Genomic DNA, 21,586 nt, shown 5'->3' with positions numbered 1-21,586 from the left:
TCTTCTGAGCATAGACGGGACCCTCGTACCCTTCCTCAGGCGCTGACACTGATAACAAGCCAGTATTAATAAATGGATAAATAATAAATAGATAAATAATAAATTGATAAACAGAATTTGGTGGTTGTGGGTTCTTGGCTCTCCTGTCCCCGAGAGTGATTGTGTAATTGTGTCTTTGGAGAGCGGCGGCTATCGAAAGCAATTGGTCCCATTTTTGCAGTGCCATGATTAGGGAGACGTCGATGGAAAATGATTTCACTAAGCCTTGGGTGAGCTCCTCTCACGAGCTCCACTTCACGAGCCTTCAGTCGCGGAGAGAGCGCGAGGCCCATATCTTAAACACTGCGCCCGAAACTGATATCTGCACACAAGAAGGCGCTATTAGCCCTGGGAGAGATGGGGAGGTGCGTGGCACGTCAGTATCTCACAGCTTCGCTGAAGTGAGAAACAGCATTGCAGTCGCGCTCCTTTCTGAGACCAACAGGATTGTCACTTCTGAAGGGCACCAGATCATTCAGGCATCAGAGAAGAGAAATTACGCCTTTTTTATGTCTCATCTGTGAGTCTTTTTTCTCTGCCAGTGTTTTCCTGCATCCACTTTCACATATTATTTATCTAAACCTCAAGAAGCAAACAGAAGTATTTTGAGCTGGGTTTAAATTTTATTATAAACATGATAATCTCTAGATGCTCCTAATTATTAACAGATTTTACAGTCTATTGTAAGTGTAAATTGCAAACTTTTGGCTGCACTACAGAACTCTGAAGTCACTTGGCTGACTGGGCCCTGTAACCTTTAATTATCGGTCTCTGGCAAGTGTTCATGACTTACACTTACAGTTCAGAATAAAGTGACATTCATATTCATATACAGTCAATATACACAACTTCTAAAAAAAAACTTCATTAAAAGGTGCCATATGAAACATTGCACAACTGTACAGTTATTATCTGAGATATTGTCTGAGAATAAAAGTAGAAGTAAAATATTAGTATGCGATATATACAGCTGTAAAGTAGGTGAACCTAATAAACTGGCAGCTCAGTGTATAAACTACCGTTTGATTGCAAAGGCTTTAAGGTCATCACTGAAGAAAGCAGGTATATTACATTTGCATTTAAGTGTATATTTCTGTGCATCAGGAATCAGATTCATGCAGATATGTTCTTAATAATGATAATAATATAGTTTGGGCTTAAATGTCTAAGGTTTTTTTCTGTGAACGGTTCTTACCTTTCTAATGAGACCAAAAGGTTATAGTGAAACAGATGCCAGTCTTTCCTGCCTATAAATACTTCTGTTGCTTTCAGAAACGTCACTGAGTTTTTTCCTCAGCTATGCCATTTTTCTCTGTCCAGTTCCTCTGCAGGCTATTCAAAGACAAAGAAGTTGAAATTACAAAGTGACAGATCCTTTCTGTTTCAGACGTCTGAATAACACAGTGTACAACTGCTCCGCTGTTATGTGCCCGGATGCTTAGCGAACGGAAAATGGAAGGATAACTTTGAATTCTCCACATCTCCCTGCTGGAGTGGACCATCTCAGTCGCTGTTTGTGCACACCGAAGGGAAACTGGAGCGCATGGGTGTAGCGTGACCCCGCCATGACCCTGCCACGCCCCTCCCCTCCAACCGTTCTCTCGTTCCGCCCGTTACCGCTCTGCCCCTGTTGGCAGGGGCCGCGCTCCCCCCATGGAGCGCGGCCGTGTGTTGGTGCTCGTCGGGAGAACGAGAGATTAGCGTGGGCGGCGGGGTTGCCAGCCTCAGCGACAGATGGTGCCTGGCACCGCCTGACCGCAGCTTGGGTCTCGGCCGGTGGGCCCCGCCCTCTTTTCCGAGGGCCCTGCCGATTCCTGGAGCGTCCCTTGGCGATGTTGGCCCTGGCACGATGGCGATGCTGTGGGTGCCACCTGTCACTGGTCCATGGCTGTTGTTTAGGGCGTAGCACAGTGAGTGGCAGAGCAACTGGAGAGGACTTTGGTCCTGGCTGGGGATGCTTCAGGGTCCGGGCTTGCCGAGACGCGGTCCAACATATGTGGTCTGAAAGCAGGCCAGCCACGCTGTGACTTTAAACCTGTGGTGTTGGTGCTCTGTGCTCACAAGCCAAAAATGCTTCTCTGTGAGGTGTAGCTGTAGCAGGGTGTTGTAAGATTGTCATGCAGGCCTCCATTTTGTGCTCGAAAGAGCCTTTTACATGTTCATTTACATAAATCTTTGATTTGTGTTTTGTGTTGTTTTCCAGAGGGTGAATGCTGGTCTGTTTGTCCTGCCACCAAAATACTGTAGTTTCATCAGTCTTCTTATAAATACCGCATGTAATCCATTACAATATGACACACCCTAACACTGTCTTACTGTCTTATCCGTGCATTAATTATTAATGTAAGGATGTACAGTTTTTAATGTCATACCAAGTAAGGGTAGATTACAGAGAACTGGCTACTATAAAAATCAGAGATGACCATTACAGTGTAGGTCTCTCTCTGCAAGCACACCGATGACGTCAACCCCACTCGTCCGGCGCTCACGGAGCTCTTGCAGTACTCGCGGTCCTCTCTCCGTACCCTCTCAGTGGTGGCTGCCATCTCCACTAGGAGGAGTCGCTGGCCCCACCCCCTTCCCCCAAACCCCGCCCTTTCCCATTTCTGGTCCCCTCCATCTGACCGTTCTGCAACCTGAGAACTGCACACCTCAGCAGGCTGTGACGTCTGTGCGGTGTTCCGGGGCCTCCTATTTGCGCTCATCGTTCAGCGACTCGCTCCCACGTGGTGGTTCGGCCCTCCCTCGGGGGGGTGGGGGGTGTGGGGGGGTGTTGGGTCAGTGTGGTCTGCTCAGCAATTTCCTGCCCTTTACTGCAATTTAAACACCCTTGAGAAAAAAGGCCGATGGAAGGTGTGGTGTTTTTGGTAGCTTCCTTTCCCATGTTGGCACACCTGGCCGTGCTCAGACGGGAAGCAAACTGGACAGTTTTTCCCAAGGAAATGACAGAGACATGTGCCCAGGCATTAAGCAAGTAATTATGCAAGCAACATGATTTATGGAGATGACATATTTCCTGTCAGGGTAACCGATGACACCGAATGAGGGCAGAACCACTGTGGTCTCCGGTCAAAACTAAGTAGCTTCCGTAAATTTGTGGCGCCATATGTTAATGAAAGTTTTGCACCTGGTCTGCCTGTATTCCAATAGTCCAATATCGCCTCTGTTACAATATTTCTATGAGCATCTCTTATCGTTAAATCCACTGAGGGATTTCTTGCTGTCTTCGCATGTGGGCCAGATCAGTCCGTATGGCTTCTCTGCGGCGCATACCGTGATGCAACCCAGAAGAGCTAGGTCAATGCGATTACAGTATCGATTACTTTAATGCACCCTCCAAGATTTTCCGCCCCGGCTTAAACTCGATTATGCCATCCTGCGTTACAGTTTCCTCGCCATAAATATTATTGTTAGCCGCGTGCCGCCTTAATTAATCCACATTAATCCTCCGGATTCAATTTTGAGCTGAGACGTACCGGTTGTGCCTGCATTAATGAGCAGTCTAAGACGGATTCTTGCGGTCCGTCTCGCTCCCGCTTTCTGATTTCTAGAAGCTTCTTTTGGCATGGACTAATAAATTCAACCTTTATGATGTAATTGAAATCTCTCCTTTTCTTGCTTGCTTCCTTTCTTTTTTTAATTTCTCACCACCTCCAACGTGGCACACAGGCACAGGAGGCAGCAGAGGTGGCTTTGCTTTCCGTGAGCGCCCAGCAAACGCCCCCCGCCCCCACGCAGACAGCGCTTATGATTTCTGCCTCTTCTGGGAATTACAGAGGATCACGTTTTGGAGGAAACGGACAGGGTGGCGTTAAGGAATTGGATATGTAGAGCAGCAGAAGCAATAAAGGACTAATCGATGCTTTTCTTATTGGCCGAGAGCCAATAGGCCCGGGAGTTCGTTGACAAATACTCTGTGAGCAAGGACTTCGATGCAGGGCTACACACAGGGTTCCTTACCTCCTGACACGACTCTGTGGATCCATTAAACTGCTATTTTGCTCGATTTAGACTGTGAAGAGATTATTGAAAACTGTTTGCTGGTTGGTAGAGCTGTCGCCCGAAACATGACTTTTCTAAATGAGCTTGGTGAGTTCCATGCCGTTGTCCTTCCGGTTTCTCCTTTGCTGGAGTGGTCTGTGTGGCTGGGAAATGGAGCTTTAAACATTTGGAGAACAGGGAGAAATTCCCAGAAGAGTTCTTCAGGCTGAAGAACAGTGGGGAGGAGAAGAGCCATAGATCTTTGGGTTGGGCTCTACTCCTGGGGTCCCAGGACACGGGAATCTGACGGATGTCTAATGGCACCGGAAAAACCGGGCAAGCGCAGTGAAACCCGAGGGAGTCTCGGCAGTATTCCAGGGTGCCCGTGGAAGTGTTCTGGACCTATGGGTCTGCCTGTAGACAAACATGACCCATGTGATTGATGCACAGTAGTTATTGCACGTGTGCCTTGTGTCTCCTCAGTGTGAGGATACGAGACTCCCTCCTGTGTTTCACACAGCATAGCGGGATAAAGGAGCAGACTGAACACTCCTCCTCCTCCTCCCAGTCCGTTTACTTCTGTCCTATTCCTTTTTTCCTGAGTATCATCGTCCCTTTATGTGTCACATTCATTTCTTGTTTTATGTCCTTGTTTGGTCTGTGTTCCATCATGTCAGGTTATTGAATTTCCTCCCCGATAGACTGATATCAGGAAATGCAAACCTCCCAATGTCAGTCCTGCGAAGCATTATTAGAAGCCGAAGGACAGAGAACAAGGTGGAAATGCATCCTGGGAGGGGGGGTTGGGGGACTGGGTGGGGGTTTCAGCAGATTGCCCTCTCATGGAGGCTCAGTAGTCCATGGGGGGTGCGTGGGGGGTGGGGAGCTGTGTTTTGGACATCTGTGAGGAACACATGCGACAGCATGGGAGATGTTTTCCACTCATTCATCTCCCATGTTGAAACACCTGGCTGCAGTCAGAGAGACCACAGGATGGCACTGACCCCAAGACTGAGAGTAACCACAGCACCGGCCCCTAGACTGAGAGTAACTACAGCACCGGCCCCAAGACTGAGAGTAACTACAGCACCAGCCCCTAGACTGAGAGTAACCACAGCACCGACCCCTAGACTGAGAGTAACCACAGCACCGACCCCTAGACTGAGAGTAACCATAGCACCGACCCCTAGACTGAGAGTAACCACAGCACCGACCCCTAGACCGAGAGTAACTACAGCATCGGCCCCTAGACCGACAGTAACTACAGCACCGGCCCCAAGACCGAGAGTAACTACAGCATCGGCCCCTAGACCGAGAGTAACCACAGCACCGACCCCTAGACTGAGCCGACCTTTGACTTTTGGTGGCAACCAGGAATGATTTGCATCAGACCTGGTTTGGCTCTGATGTCGTTCTATTGGATCAAGACCCTGCACACTGCAGGAGATTCATCAGCCAGGCATCTGTGAGCTGGCTGTGCTTTATTCTTCCCGTGGGCCCTGCACTACAGCAGGCACTCAGAGCTTAAGTGTCCGATAATACCTTGTTTTATGATCGCGCCCACCCTGAAACGGAAAGGCCATTTCCTCCTACTATGTGCACCCACTCTACTGATAGCATCCAGATTAGATAACGGCCATAAGGAAGAATGGACTGCAATGACCCGCTCATTAATAGCGCAAACCTCTGAACATATAACACGCACACACACACACACGTGCACACACACACCCACACACACACAGCTACCAACCCACACACATCCCCGCCCACACACACACACCCACAAACAACAACCCATCCACACACACACACACACACAGACACAGACACACACACACCCACACACACATACACACCCACACACAACCACCCATCCACACACAGACACACACACACAGCCACCCTACCCACACACATATCCCCCCCCCCCAAATAAGATATAATTATTTAACTGCTTCATTAATTCATCATAAAACGAAACTCAACAGCCATCATGTAAGTCCCACAATCCCTTGCTTGCGGAGTCTTCAGTGTGGTGGCTGTTGAGATGGTAAGAACCACCTTCATGGTTTTTAAATCGTAAGCCGCTGTTGCCTTCCTCAGAGAGCTGATGGAGCTGATGCCACTAATCGTGAGTTAGCATGTTCTGCCATTTCTCGCTCTTTGGGGAAAACGGCCTTTGATTGATGAGACATCACTGCCAGCTTTTACCACTTGACAGGGCGGCGTCTTTGTGCTTCTGGTTCATTTAGACCCATTTCCACTTAATTTGGGCTGAACTTTTGGCTCGCCACCCAGTTCTGGGACTGCATCAGAATACGGGAAGTGCCATCAGTTCCGCCGAATCCAGCATTCGATTCCACGCACACAATAACGGATATTGGACGCTGGGATCATCTGCTGTCCAGCGACGTGGTAGCAAAGTCGGATCAGTTCAGTCTCACCACTCATGGAAATGGCAGATAATGTCTGTGGAGGGAAGGGAACATTTGGAACGCCAAAGTGGAGGCAAGGAGTTTTGGGAAGGAAAAATCTAGAATAATCTGGTTATAGTAATCTAAGTTATTCTTATAGAGAAACATGAACAAACAAAACAGGAGAGAAACTTTAATGTGAAAAACACACAAACAGTGTTATAACAATTTGAGTGAGTATTTGACGGTCAACAGATGAATTATTTGGAGTGAGTATTTGAAGGTCAACAGATTTGGAGTGAGTATTTAAAGTTAAACAGATGAATTATTTGGAGTGAGTATTTGAAATTAAACAGATGAATTATTTGGAGTGAGTATTTGAAGTTAAACAGATGAATTATTTGGAGTGAGTATTTGAAGGTAAACAGATGAATTATTTGGAGTGAGTATTTGAAGGTCAACAGATTTGGAGTGAGTATTTAAAGTTAAACAGATGAATTATTTGGAGTGAGTATTTGAAATTAAACAGATGAATTATTTGGAGTGAGTATTTGAAGTTAAACAGATGAATTATTTGGAGTGAGTATTTGAAGGTAAACAGATGAATTATTTGGAGTGAGTATTTGAAGGTAAACAGATGAATTATTTGGAGTGAGTATTTGAAGGTAAACCGATTGTTTACCTTTAACTGCTTTATTTATCTTTGTTGTTGTTCTGCAGTCAGGTACATATAAACCTAATAGAAGTATTAGGTAAAAAAAAAACAGGATTCTGAAGCCCCAAAGTCCATCCACATTGACTTTCAACAAACAGATAAAATAATAAAAGTTATGAGACACCTGAGGTTGTGAATGTTTTAAAACCCTTAAATTAGTCGGGGCTGTGCATCACTCCAGATATTAGAAAATATATTACATATTGATTATTGTCACAATGAATGTTCAAGTTTGAGAGAACATCACATAAATTCTAAATGAATTCTCCATGTTTCTGTAGACACAAAAGACACCTTTAGCCTCCTCGAACATTAGCGGCTAATTTAGAACAATGCCCGAGAACCACGGTGGTATAACAACCAGACTTTATTGCACACTTAAATAAAACACTTAATAGGAACATCTAAGAATGTGTTACGTGATTAATTTATCTGCATAAAACACCTTTTTTTCTGGTCTGAAGAAAAGCAAAATAACCTTAGAAACAGGATATTGTTTCTATACTGTCCTAGTTTCTTTTTTAGTAAGACCCTGGCCATGCTGTAGTCATCAGACACGTAGCCTGCTGGACTCCACAATAATGGAAGGAGGTAATTGTCTATGCAGGTCTTGCCATGTTCTTCAAGGGCCTTATTCTTGCATTCAGCCCATAGTTTGGAGCATGAAAAGACCAGTGGCTCGGGGACTCCTGCATGTTGTAGTGCGGTGTGTGACATTAGTGTAACCTGGGAGGGCTGGAACATCTGTTGCATGCATAGTCGGTGATGTCGTATAGGTTAACACCGGGTATTGATCAGTGGTTTTGGTTTTAAATCCAGCTCTCAGAAACCCAGCAGAATGTCTGAGACCAGGGGCAAAACGCCAATGACTGCAGGTACTCAAAACGCAAACGCTGAAGGGCAAGTGTGACTTCGGTTGGTCTTGATTCAGCCCTGAGCGCTGGCCAGCGCGAGGCCGCAACGCTTCACTGTCGTGTTAAGTCACGTTTTAACGTCTCTCGTGCTGGTGACGGGAAACACCGAGCGCTCGTGCGCCACGCGTGACTAACGCTCGTGCTTGGCTTGTTGCTGAGGGCTTTGACCGATGCCCGTAGAATATCATTTCCGAGCGGACGACCTGCCTAATGCATCATTACAGCTGATAACGGATGTGACAGTGCGTGTCTTCGATCTTCGCCTAATTGCATTCAAAGGCGCGTGCGTCGGTTTTAATAGCGCCGTGGTGTCCGCCTGCAGCGTCGCGTGCCTTCCCCGCCGTAGAGCTGTGAACTGCGAGTTTGGTTCGTTCACACTGACTGAGCCGACTATGGGGGCACGCGCATGGCTGCCTCTAAATCTGGTCCAAACAGGTATTCAGGAGACATCTCTCTCTCTCTCTCTCTCTCTCTCTCTCTCTCTCTCTCTCTCTCTCTCTCTCTCTCTCTCTCTCTCTCTCTCTCTCTATATATATATATATATAGATATATAGATATAGATATAGATAGATAGATAGACATCATATAGATAGATAGATAGATAGATAGATAGATAGATAGACATCATATAGATAGATAGATAGATAGATAGATAGATAGATAGATAGATAGATAGATAGATAGATAGATAGATAGATAGGCATCATATAGATAGATAGATAGATAGATAGACATCATATAGATAGATAGATAGATAGATAGATAGATAGATAGATAGATAGATAGATAGATAGATAGATAGATAGATGGATAGATAGATAGATAGATAGATAGATAGATAGATAGATAGATAGATAGATAGATAGATAGATAGATGGATAGATAGATAGATAGATAGATAGATAGATAGATAGATAGATAGATAGATAGATAGATAGACATCATATAGATAGATAGATAGATAGATAGATAGATAGATAGATAGATAGATAGATAGATAGATAGATAGATAGACATCATATAGATAGATAGATAGATAGATAGATAGATAGATAGATAGATAGATAGATAGATAGATAGATAGATAGATAGATAGGCATCATATAGATAGATAGATAGATAGATAGATAGATAGATAGATAGATAGATAGATAGATAGATAGATAGATAGATAGATAGACATCATATAGATAGATAGATAGATAGATAGATAGATAGATAGATAGATAGATAGATAGATAGATAGATAGATAGATAGATAGATAGATAGATAGATAGATCTAATTAAATCTAATATCAGAATATTGATATCAGCCAACATTTGCTTTGCCATTTGGATTGTGTCCCAATGTCTACATGTATTAAATGGTTATGTGTTGGTATCAGCAGATATGTACATAAAAATATAGAACACCAAAATTCCCATATTGGTGCATTCTTAAATAACATGAATCGATTACGCTGTTACGCACTAGATCAAAGCTTTATGTCACAGGAATGTCGCTCATCATCATCACAATAACAACAACAGCCTCCCACTTTGTCTCTGCTGGGCTTCCACATTCTTATTCACTGTAGAACAGAATGGAGTTGTAGCTTCCTTCCTGACAAGCCTTCTCTGTCACTAATAAATGTGTGGCTCTTCAAAAAGAATGAAGTGGAGTTTGCGTTCACCTAAACGGAGCACAGCTAACGAACACTCGGTGTCTGGATATTCCGACTGGTGCGGACGCGGGGGGATTTAAACTATCGGCTGGTTAGTCTCTCCCACTTTAACTGGGGCAGGGCGACTCACTGGGTCATGCACTAGGCGGTTGAAACTGGTGCGGCGTGGACCGAGCAGTGTCATTCGGAGCGCACCATGTTACTCAGCAGCTGACACTGGTTATCGGGACACGCAGGGCGGTTCTTCCCAACACCTCGATGTGAGCCCCCCTTCGATGGGTTTGGCGTCTTATGATTTTCGGAGCGTGACTCATGCAGTACCGGGAGCTTGGACAGACAGAGGTCGCATGGGCTTCCAGGTCACTTCTAGGTCACTTCCAGTTCACTTCCAGGTCACTCCAATCTGCAGTTTGATATGTAAACAGCTGTCTGCTTTTTGTGTAAGCGTTCTCTCCGAGTGCCTGCTGGAGTTGTGCACTCACTATATGGAAACTTCTAAAATGTTAGAAGAGTCCAGATAACTTCAGCACCTAATTGGTGCACATTTATCCCACGTTTTCAGGGGTGGAAAGAGAAGAATGGGTTGTGACAACTTACACCACCATCCTGGATTTCTCTCTCTCTCCCTGACCCCCAGCTCATCACATTTTCCCCCTGGTTCATAATTGGTTGTATACTTAACTCCGTATCGTGCTGGGCCAGGGAACTGATGTAACGGCTTTGAAAGTGCGGAGGAATTTTAATCAATCCAAAACAAATTAGGGCAGTTTCACATGTTTGTGCATGCAAATGTGCCGCAAGTGACCAATGCTAACGCGTTATTCATTATCACCCTCGACTATGCACAGTAGATAAATAACTTATGCAAATTGGGTCCTCTAACCCAGTGTGATAGGGAGGAGATTAAGGTGTTAGTGTGTGAGGCTCTGTTATCAGTCAGTATTTGAACAGGGATGCTCAGTACTTCCCAACACGGATCTCCTAATGGCTTCCTTCCCCTCATTAGAAGTGCCACTGGATTCCTGTTTATGAAAGCGTCTGGGTATTTCTGATTCCGGGGCTACTCTCTCTCTCTCTTCCTCTCTCACTCTCATTCTCTCTCTCTACCTCTTTTGCTCAACCTCTCTCTCTCTCCCCTCTCTCCTGGTCTGACGCTTGTTCTTCTTTACTCTCCCCCGCTCCCTCGATCCTCTCTAGGGTGGCATGATCGCTCTGCTTCTCTCCATCCTGTGCTTGGTGCTGATCCTGTACACGCGTCGCCGCTGGTGCAAGCGCCGCCGTGTGCCACAGCCTCAGAAGAGCGCAAGCGCCGAGGCGGCCAACGAGATCCACTACATCCCCTCGGTGCTGATGGGCGCACAGGCGCGTGAGAGCCTGCGGAACACACGCGGGCAGGGCGGCGCCGGGGCCGGCACCCTCAGCATCCGCGAGACGCCCATCCTCGACGGCTACGAGTACGACATCACCGACCTGCGGCAGCACCTGCAGCGTGAGTGCATGAACGGCGGCGAGGACTTCGCCAGTCAGGTGACCCGCACACTCGACTCCCTGCAGGGCTGCAATGACAAGGCCAGCATGGACCTCACCCCAGGTGTGTGTCCCTCACACTCCCCCTCACACACCCCTAACACCTCCTCACACACCCCCTTACACACCCCTAACACCTCCCTCACACACCCTCTCACACACCCCTAACACCTCCCTCACACACCCCCTCACACACCCCCTTACACACCCCTAACAGCCCCTAACACCTCCCTCACACTCCCCCTCACACACCCCTAACACCCCCTCACACACCCCCTTACACACCCCTAACAGCCCCTAACACCCCCTCACACTCCCCCTCACACACCCCTAACACCCCCTCACACACCCCCTTACACACCCCTAACACCTCCCTCACACACCCCCTTACACACCCCTAACAGCCCCTAACACCCCCTCACACTCCCCCTCATACACCCCTAACACCCCCTCACACACCCCCTTACACACCCCTAACACCTCCCTCACACTCCCCCTCACACACCCCTAACACCTCCTCACACACTCCCTTACACACCCCTAACAGCCCCCAACACCTCCCTCACACACCCTCTCACACACCCCTAACACCTCCCTCACACACCCCCTCACACACCCCCTTACACACCCCTAACAGCCCCTAACACCTCCCTCACACTCCCCCTCACACACCCCTAACACCCCCTCACACACCCCCTTACACACCCCTAACAGCCCCTAACACCCCCTCACACTCCCCCTCACACACCCCTAACACCCCCTCACACACCCCCTTACACACCCCTAACAGCCCCTAACACCCCCTCACACTCCCCCTCACACACCCCTAACCTCCTCACACACCCCCTTACACACCCCTAACATCCCCTAACACCTCCCTCACACACCCTCTCACACACCCCTAACACCCCCTAACACCTCCCTCACACACCCTCTCACACACCCCTAACACCCCCTCACACACCCCCTCACACACCCCTAACACCCCCTCACACACCCCCTTACACACCCCTAACAGCCCCTAACACCTCCCTCACACACCCTCTCACACACCCCTAACACCTCCCTCACACACCCCCTCACACACCCCTAACACCCCCTCACACTCCCCCTCACACACCCCTAACACCTCCCTCACACTCCCCCTCACACACCCCTAACACCCCCTCACACACCCTCGCACATACCCCTAACAGCTCCTCACACACCCTTAACACCCCCCTCACATGCCCCTAACACCCCATCACACTCCCCCTCACACACCCCTAACAACCCCTCACACAGCCCCTCACACACTGGGAAGAGCTACAAACCCTGTGGCAGGGCCCCCGGTGTGATTACCTCCCTGTTAAGTGAAGCCCAGATCTGGCTTCGATTTTCTCTCCTTGTTTTTAGTGTCCTCTGATATCTCAATAGGGTCACGCACAAAATCTCTTGGGGGAGAAAAATGAAGGGCACTTAAGAAGTTGCCGTGGAAAAGTCAGCTCAGATATCGCCAAGGCTGTATCAGCCCTGCTAAAGAAAGGGCACTCACGGAGAGAGGAAACAGATGGAGTAAAGATCAGGACAGCAGAGCTAGTTAGTCAGAGAGTCAACGGTCCGTGTCAAGTCTTGCGTCGTCTGTAAGGTCCTGCGCTCCAAAGCTGTGTTTGGGACGTCACGGCGAGACTCACACCATGACTCGAACCGGCCGCACATGGGCTGGACCTCTGGATTCCTGGTGCTCGAAACGGTGGCCGCTGCCTAAATGCCGGAAGATTGCAAGTTTTCCCTGGAAGAGACAAGCTGCTGTAAAGATGCCCTGCGGTGTCACTTGTCTTAGTCAGAGGAGCTCTGCTCGTTACCGAGGGACTGAGCCCTGGAAGGTTCTGGCAGCGTTGCGTAATGGGGAGTGAGGGAATGTCATGGCGTCTGAGTTACTGGCCTATGAAGGCTTGAGGTGGTGGAGTGATGAAGTCCGAGAATACCTGTAAACAGCATGCTTTTATTTAGTGCGTCTGTCGCTGGCTGTTATATGTTGTCCATTTCTCTCTCTCCCTCTCTCTCTCTCTCTCTCTCTCTCTCTCTCTCTCTCTCTCTCTCTCTCTCTCTCTCTAATGTTACCCTTTTTGCCATCAGGGAATGACAATACAAAACTGTCCCTAATGAGCAAGTACAAGGATAACATCATAGCCACCAGTCCAGTTGACAACAGTCACCAGCAAAACACGCTCCTCCCACACACCACCTCCACCAACCAGCGCAAGCGCCTGTCCAGCAAAACGCGCGGTGAGTGGTCGGCCATTTGCATAGACACGCCTACTGCCACCAGCAGCCACATTCTCCATCAGTGATGTTCGTGTGTGGCTAAAAGCCCCGCCCCCTGCCCCACCCCCTCCCCTGCCTGTCAGTTTCATTCGTCCTGTGTGGTCTGTGTTTCATTCAGATCTGTGATCAGCTCATGAGTTTGTGGTCTGACCCACCTCATATATGCCTAAACCATTATCATCATAGTACATTTTTTTTGTAGTAGACAATTTTCTTGTTATTTTTCTTGTTTTATGTGGATGTGTGGTAGACGTGGGTGCAGAGACAAAATTTCTACTTGAAATTTTCTAAACATTTGCCATAATAGATGAACCAGCCTTTCATTACACTATGTACTGGTTCCAGCTCTCTTTGGCTGGAATTATCTCAGATATAATCCATTAGGACAGTTTACACAGTTGTCCATAGGCTGGAGTTCAGACCGTTCCCCCAAAACCCCGCAGTGGACCACAGCTTGGTCTGTTCCACCTCCAACCAGGTAATGACATTTCTCCAGCCCTAGTGTGAGCGGGGTCACTGGTGTTGGCGGGGCCACTAGTGTGGGCAGGGCCACAGTGCAAAGGCCACCTGGAAGAGTCTTCATGGACACTTGGGTACTGACCTTGGATTTACGCAAATCTTGTTTGATTCAAGGTGTGTTTTGTTTTTTTCTTTCTCTGTTCTGATGTTGGCTAACCCTGGGAACAGTTACAGTCTGATTATTGTTTTTGGACTAACCAGCTTTTCTTCTCGTCTTTCCCGACCTCCTGAGGGTAGCGCAATTATGCCACACTCTTTTAACTTTACCGGGCTTTTGCTTTTTATAGATTGCAGTGTTTCTTCGGTCAGGAAATTCTCTGTACAAGATTGAATTACACAAAACCGAGAAGCAAAATAAAACAGAACGAAAACAAAAAATTGGGGGTTTTGAAACCGTAAACACAGTGAGGTGATATTGTTCTGTTTCTAAAATAATGGCCTAGCCTTTGAAAGCAAAAAGGGTTATAGATCTTTTTCAGGGCATGAGATGCTAAAGCACTTTGCTCATTAGTTTCGATGATCCAGTGAGTGTGTCGTCTCCACCTCGCATGCCAAAGGCTTGGCCATGGGCTCCGGCTTCCCTGCAGTTTTCGGATCTTTAACGACTTCCTCTGACAGCCCATGCCTTTCTGCGTCGTTTATCTGTGAGCAGCAGAAGAGAGAGGAATCTCATCTGTTTCATTAGGTCTGTGTTATCGCTTGGTGTGTAAGATAGAAGCTTTGTTCCATGTTTTTTTTAACCTTACTATTATTAACTATGCGAGTGACTGTAAACAAAGATCGAACTAGCTAAGCGATCTAAGTGTGTGTGGGGTGTATGTGTGTGTGTGTGTGAGTGTGAGGGGGGGATGTTTGACTGGGGAGTTTTTTGTGGTGTGAGTTTGTGTGTGTTTGTGCTGTAACTGCTGATCTTTTGGTTCCTCGGTGCGTCATTCCTGTTGTTGATGTGAGGATGTGCATTTGCAGGAAGATTTTTTCCTGCCGTGCCACCTTCCTCTCTCCCTGTGTTCCTCTGTTTATCCCACTCAGCTTGTCCTTGGACTGCCGCTGCTCCTTGGATCGCCTCCGCCTTTCCGTTTCCGGTAGGCCGGAGCCGACGGCATAAGCCTCTCCACCACACCACACCTTCCGGCGACGTTCCAATTCCAGAGCCCCTCCAAACAATTGTCTCGCATCACTCCGGCCTGGAGAACTGAAAGCTGCCCATAGCCGGCATGGGGCGCTGGATATGTGAAGGAGCTCCTGGGTGATTCCTTCCCATGGAGAGATGCTCCTTTTGGCCGCCTCCTAACTGCACAGCCAGATCTATGAGGTTCCTGGCTGATTCCTTTGAAGGTGCCTCCTTTTGTTTGCCTTTTGTTATCCTGACGGCGAGAGCCAGACCTTCGTGCTAGCCGTGGCCGTCCGGGAAAAGCAGCGAGTGCAGCGTGAAGGCTCAAAAAAGCGCCCGTGTCCATTTGTGTTGTTTGGTGTTTTTTTATTGCGACCTCGAGGGTCTCGGAGAAAACGCGTTCTTTGCCTTCGTGTTTTATTAATCTCTGTAAAGGTCTTTAGCGGTGGCAAGGATCTGCGCAGTGACACGTTTTCATACCACGCTACGGGCCTGTTACGCAAGCCCACGGCTAATGGGACGAGCGGCAGACGCCACGCTAAGCCTCCATGTAGAGGGCTTCTGGTTTCGTCCTTCACACACTCTCCATGCGGCGTTCGAGAACCTTCTCGACTCGGCTCATCCCTTTGTCATTCTGTGTTTTGTGGGTCCGAGCTCAGACGTGTGCGTCTTGGATCACTCCTGTTGGCCTCGGTGTTTAGTTTTGTAATGGTGAATGTTTCATTTGCTGTTGACCTCTGCGCTGTGCGGTCGCCATGACTGCATTTGGCCTCAGCCCACGCGGGTCATCCATAAGTTCCACCAGGCTGTTATTCTGCAATGGTGAACCTCAGCCAACGTTCTGTCCTGTTTCTATGTAGGACTCTTCTCAGCTGTCAGATACAAACCTCCACATCGTTCCGACCTCAGCAGTGCCGTCACGGCCAGCCCCTGACATTCCTGCTCGGAGCACAGAGAGTGGGAGAAAAGTAGCATAGAGTTCATTCCTGTCACTATTCAGAGTCTCGCAAGCAGTACTGGTCACCGTAGCATGGAGGTTTACAGAGTTATTTTGTCCATCAGCTGTGTTCAGGGTTTTCTTTGCGGCTACCGGCCTTGGTCATCCTTGTAACGACAGGAAATCCAAAGACAGGCAAGTTCCATTTTTCTCTACATTTTAGTGATTTGCTTGAATCCATCCTTCTTTTTTCACACTCTTCGCGCTCCCCTCTGTGCACACACTCGCCGCGTCTCCAGTGGCATTATACTGGTGGAGAATATCACCTTTGCATTACAATATCCCTTTGATCTCCACGCGCTGGCTGTTTTGAAGCGCGGCTACGCCAGGGTAGAACGCGAGCCAAGCTCTGTGGTGCCTCGCCGTCAGATCTGAGAGCGGTCCCGTCTCATGGCTTTGTTTCTCCCGGAAGCGTTCTTCTGTCCAGGGTAAATAGAGTCTTTGACACCTGGAGGCACAGCGCATGAGACGCAGCACAGGCGTCATCTCGGTGGGACATGGCTTGTGTTCACCAACCACCTGCCGCGCCGAGACGTGTAGCTTAAAATGGAGTCGTTGGGGAAAAAGCGACGTCACGCGCCGGTGCGTCAGGGGTCAGCTGCTGTGTGAGCAGAAGCTGTCCACACCTGTTTGGGATGAACTGCATGTTTGTAATTATTACTCTCGTGTGTCTTTTCTGTCTTAGATGTGTTGTCAAAAAAATCCTCGTGCCAAAGCAGAGGGGAATACCAATCCACTTTTATGGGTTATGTCAACATTGCGGTGTCGGTTTTTGGAACATTTTTTGAATATTTGAATTTATTGTTGTTGTTTTTTTGAACATGGCTCTTCTATGGTGTGAATTATGTCATTTTCTTTGTTCTTTATGGTGTCTGTTGCAGGCATTCCCACCTGTCTGCTGGAGACCGTCTCCCTTTCCCACATCCCATTGGGATCATGATTCATGTGTTCTGCTGTTTCCCCATTCAGTCTGGGTTCATGTGTTCCCACAGTAAGGGTGACAACACTCATCTTTTCTCTTCATTTGCTAATGAATGCAATTAAAGGGGGTGGGGGGTGGCCCTGGATCCCCTGGCCCAGGGGGTGGGGGGTGGCCCTGGATCCCGTGGCTCAGGGGGTGGGGGGTGGCCCTGGATCCCCTGGCCCTGGCCCAGTGGGTGGGGTTGGCCCTGGATCCCATGGCCCAGGGGGTGGGGTTGGCGCTGGATCCCATGGCCCAGGGGGTGGGTGGTGGCCCTGGATCCCCTGGCCCATGGGATGGGGGGTGGCCCTGGATCCCGTGGCCCAGGGGATGGGGGGTGGCCCTGGATCCCATGGCCCAGAGAATGGGGGATAGCCTTGGATACCGTGGCCCAGGGGATGGGGGGTGGCCCTGGATCCCGTGGCCCAGGGGATGGGGGGTGGCCCTGGATCCCATGGCCCAGGGGATGGGGGGTGGCCCTGGATCCCGTGGCCCAGGGGATGGGGGGTGGCCCTGGATCCCGTGGCCCAGGGAGTGGTGGGTGGCCCTGGATCCCGTGGCCCAGGCGTTGTTGGGTGGCCCTGGATCCCGTGGCCCAGGGGATGGTGGGTGGCCCTGGATCCCGTAGCTCAGGGGTTGTTGGGTGGCCCTGGATCCCGTGGCCCAGGGGGTGGCGGGTGGCCGTGGAAGGGAACACACTGTGCAGCCAGGCTAAAGCTGGTTTTCCCCTTCATGGGAAGAGATAATTCAAGTCAGATGGAAATTAAATATCTTACCACTCCCCAGGCATGGCTTCACATCTCACAGTAGGATGCATTCTTACATGTTCTGCAGTTCTCTCTTATTCATGCACCTAAGCAGAAAACACAGTGGCCTGACTTTATACGGGTCAGGCTAATGAGCAGACCTTTTTAAGAGGTGCAGTGTCTGCATGTGCACATGGAAAGCTCCTTCATTGATAACTTGTAAATAATTCACATTTAGATGTCTGTTGTGTATTGCAGGCTTTTGAGTAAAAGCTGAATTTATCCGGCCACTTTTCGGTTCTGTCAGAACATATACGGGCAATGATATAACCTTCCCAATGTTGCGGTTAACTGTGGAGGGGAGATCATTGACTGACACATGTCAAATCCACATGCAGTCAGGCTGGCTTGGGTCGGATCCGGTCTGGTGGTTCGGCCCATGGCTAGAGTTCCGGTGAAATAAGGAGAGGAGCCCTTTCGGAACACCAGGAGGCGCAAGAGTGGCACTTCAAGTCTACTGCGTTCTGCACACTCGGTTCTTAAAAAAAAATAGAAACTATTTCAGATTAAATCGCAACAAAAATGTGCATTAAGAAGTAAGGAAGTAAAAGAAGATATATGTATTTAAGTTTTGCGTGTATTTTAAAAAGCTTTCAGAATTGTGAGGTATGTGGAGATTCCCACAACTATGTGGCCGACATGAGAGTGTAGCACTTTCAGTCAGGTGTTAATGTGCATCAGTGATGTTCAGAGGAAGTTAGATTCCACTCCGTCTGATTCGAGACTGAATCAGACGTTGTAGGAAGTAAAATGGATGACGGGTCATCACCGTGCGACACACCCGTCTCGGTTAGTATGCAGCAGACGGGACGAGCAGATCACAGCTGTCTGCATGGAGCGCTCCGTGTTGAAGGTGTAAAAACACTTCACCCACAGCCACACAACCAGTGGCATTCTCATATGGGTTATTTGTGGTTTTAATGGAAAAGTGTTCGAGTAAACTCTGAAAGGAATCTGGAGCGAAGATCAGTCAGGGAGCCTGTACCGTCCTGATGATTGTCCTGCTGATTGTCCCGCTGAAGTGGCAAGCGTTTTACTTCAGTAAAGGAGGATGGATGGCCTTTGTTCACATCTTTGTGATCTTTGTTACGGGGTTTCTAGCTCTTCCTATACATCTGGCATCATAATTATGGAAGATGATTAAACTAATGGTTGCTAATTAGACAACGACATGCTAGCCACACTGTAACACTGTCACGTGTTGATAGATTAGGCATTTCAGTTTTCTAAGTACAAGTTCAAGGGAATATTTGAGGGTTTTTTTTCTTTTTTGATGTATTTTGATGTTAAGACAGTTTGTACATAAGTACTGATAATGCAGACTCCCCTGCAAAGTGCAGATATGCATTATGGGATATAGGCAAGCTATATATCTCCATCTGAACTTCTGGGAAGCTTAGTTCAAAGACTGAATCCATCCTAAATACTGGAGCATTGTTTCTTAACCTAGTCTTCTGTGACCCCGACCTCCAGGACACCTGTACACACCTGTACACACCTGGCCCCAGGTGCGCCGTGTTCAGAATGGTTTGGTCCAGCTGGGCTGGGAGTTGGGATCTCTCTTGTTGGCTCTGAAGTTAGGCTTGAGAAACACTGCGCTAAGACATGTCCTCCTCAGACGAGACGAGCTCCACTGAGGTGTCCGGACCGGCCCTGTTCGGGATGAAGAGGGGTTTCTGACTGGGTGGGGGTGTTGTTCACTGTAGGTTCTTTCTGTGTGAATTCTGCAGCGGGTTCAGCCTTCCTGAACCCGGATGGGGACTCGGGCACGGAGGCGGACAGCGAGCCGCAGCTCACCTTCTACACGGACCCCAACCGTAGCCGGCGCCGGGGCAGAGGTATGAGAAATGGTAACGCCACCCCAGCCTGGGGCTCCGGGGGTAAGGAAGACTTCCACACCGCAACCCGTCGCATGACATCACTGCCGCGTCTGCCTGAGGGCCATGCCCCTCGAGCGTGCACGTCCACGCGCACGCGCTCGTGCGTGCGTGTGTGTGTGTGTGTGTGTGTGTGTGTGCGTGGAGGGACTTTGTTCAGTGTCTGAGCAAAGCTGTAGTTGTGATGCAACTCACAACTACACACTGGATTGTTGTCATTGTTTACACGGAGGCATGTGCCGTGTTGGATGTGGGATCTGCTTTTTTCTTTATTTGGGGGGGGTGTGTGTGAAAGTTTTCATTTACTGAATGTTGATATTTTCTTTTCTCTGCTAAAGCAGAATGATGGTGCAGCCCTGTGCGTGGTTTCCCCGCCTCCCCCCGTTTGTGTGATGACATTTGTTCCACTTTTGCTGTGGTTGCACTTTGACCATCATCGGGCTTCAGCCCAAGTTCTGAGTGGATGTCAAAGACTCACAAGCAGGCGCGAAAATCCTGTCCAAGCTAATGGGCTGCCAGCTTCTCCAGAATGCTGTCCGGAGCGCTGTCCAGCATGCTGTCTAATTGGAAGAAGGCAGCGGCTGTTGGAACGATCGAGGAGTCTGAAAGTGTGGGAACCACACGTGGATGACCACATGCGTCTGGCTGGCGCTGGAGGTTACAGCATGTGGCCTCTTTGCCGTACCTCCGAGGTGTGGCGGCACACTGCTCGAGGAAGGAGCCGGCAGGTCTGGATCACCAGCTCAACTGCCAACATGAAGGCAGCTCTCAGCCAGTCGTCTCTTCCCTAAACAGTGACACCACCCAATTATCCACTCCAGGGCGACAACGTACACCCCGCCTCAGCTACGGCAGTGACACCTCTAATTGGACTCAACTTAAGTCAGAAATGGCGGACGCTTTGTGTTATTTATTTATTTTCCTCCATTTCACGTGTCACTTGCGAACGGATCATTTGCCCTTGACGTTGTGTTGATTTTACAAACGTGTTTGTGCGGCGTGTGATGTTTATATTTGCTCTGTGACTAGAGGTGAAGACTCAAGGTGTTGCTCCTAAAAGTACAAACATAACATTTACTCTAAATGTTCACTATATTACATTTACTCTAAATGTTCACTACATTACATTTACTCTAAATGTTCACTATATTACATTTACTCTAAAAGTACATTATATTACATTTTCTCTAAAGGTAATTACATTTACTCTAAAAGTACAAACAAAACATTTACTCTAAAAGTACATTCATTATATATGCACATTATATTACATTTACTCTATATATACATTTCATTACATTTACTCTAAAATTACATATTACATTTACTCTAAAAGTACATACATTGCATTTACTCATAGTTCATTATATTACATTTACTCTAAAAGTACATTATATTACATTTTCTCTAAAGGTAATTACATTTACTATAAAAGTACAAACAAAACATTTACTCTAAAAGTACATACATTATATATGCACATTATATTACATTTACTCTATATATACATTTCATTACATTTACTCTAAAATTACATATTACATTTACTCTAAAAGTACATACATTGCATTTACTCATAGTTCATTATATTACATTTACTCTAAAAGTACATTTCATTATATTTTCTCTGAAGGTAATTACATTTACTCTAAAAGTAAATTACATTTACTCAGAAAGGTACATACATATATGTAAAATTACATACATTACATTTACTCTAAAAGTACATTATATTGCATTTTCTCTAAAA

General features: G+C 47.8%; 1 protein-coding gene across 4 annotated transcripts in view; it reads left to right on the top strand.

Moving 5' to 3' along the window:
• astn1 (astrotactin 1) overlaps positions 1-21,586 on the top strand; it is a 194,933-nt gene that overhangs the window by 35,282 nt on the left and 138,065 nt on the right. Inside the window, exons 3-5 of one of the 4 annotated variants that reach the window (XM_027011360.3) lie at positions 10,929-11,322; positions 13,377-13,526; positions 19,690-19,797. In XM_027011360.3, the coding sequence (XP_026867161.2) occupies positions 10,929-11,322; positions 13,377-13,526; positions 19,690-19,797 (652 nt within the window). Of the gene's footprint in view, positions 1-10,928; positions 11,323-13,376; positions 13,527-19,689; positions 19,840-21,586 lie in introns of all 4 variants that reach the window. The other 3 variants (XM_027011359.3, XM_027011363.3, XM_027011361.3) reach the window with 3 other exon arrangements.

The sequence above is a fragment of the Electrophorus electricus genome, chromosome 20 (assembly GCF_041902795.1).
Source record: "Electrophorus electricus isolate QZ-2024a chromosome 20, ASM4190279v1, whole genome shotgun sequence".
In the NCBI taxonomy this organism is placed as follows: domain Eukaryota; kingdom Metazoa; phylum Chordata; class Actinopteri; order Gymnotiformes; family Gymnotidae; genus Electrophorus; species Electrophorus electricus.
The sequence above is the reverse complement of the archived record's forward strand: the minus strand, read 5'-3'. Positions and strand labels throughout refer to the sequence as shown.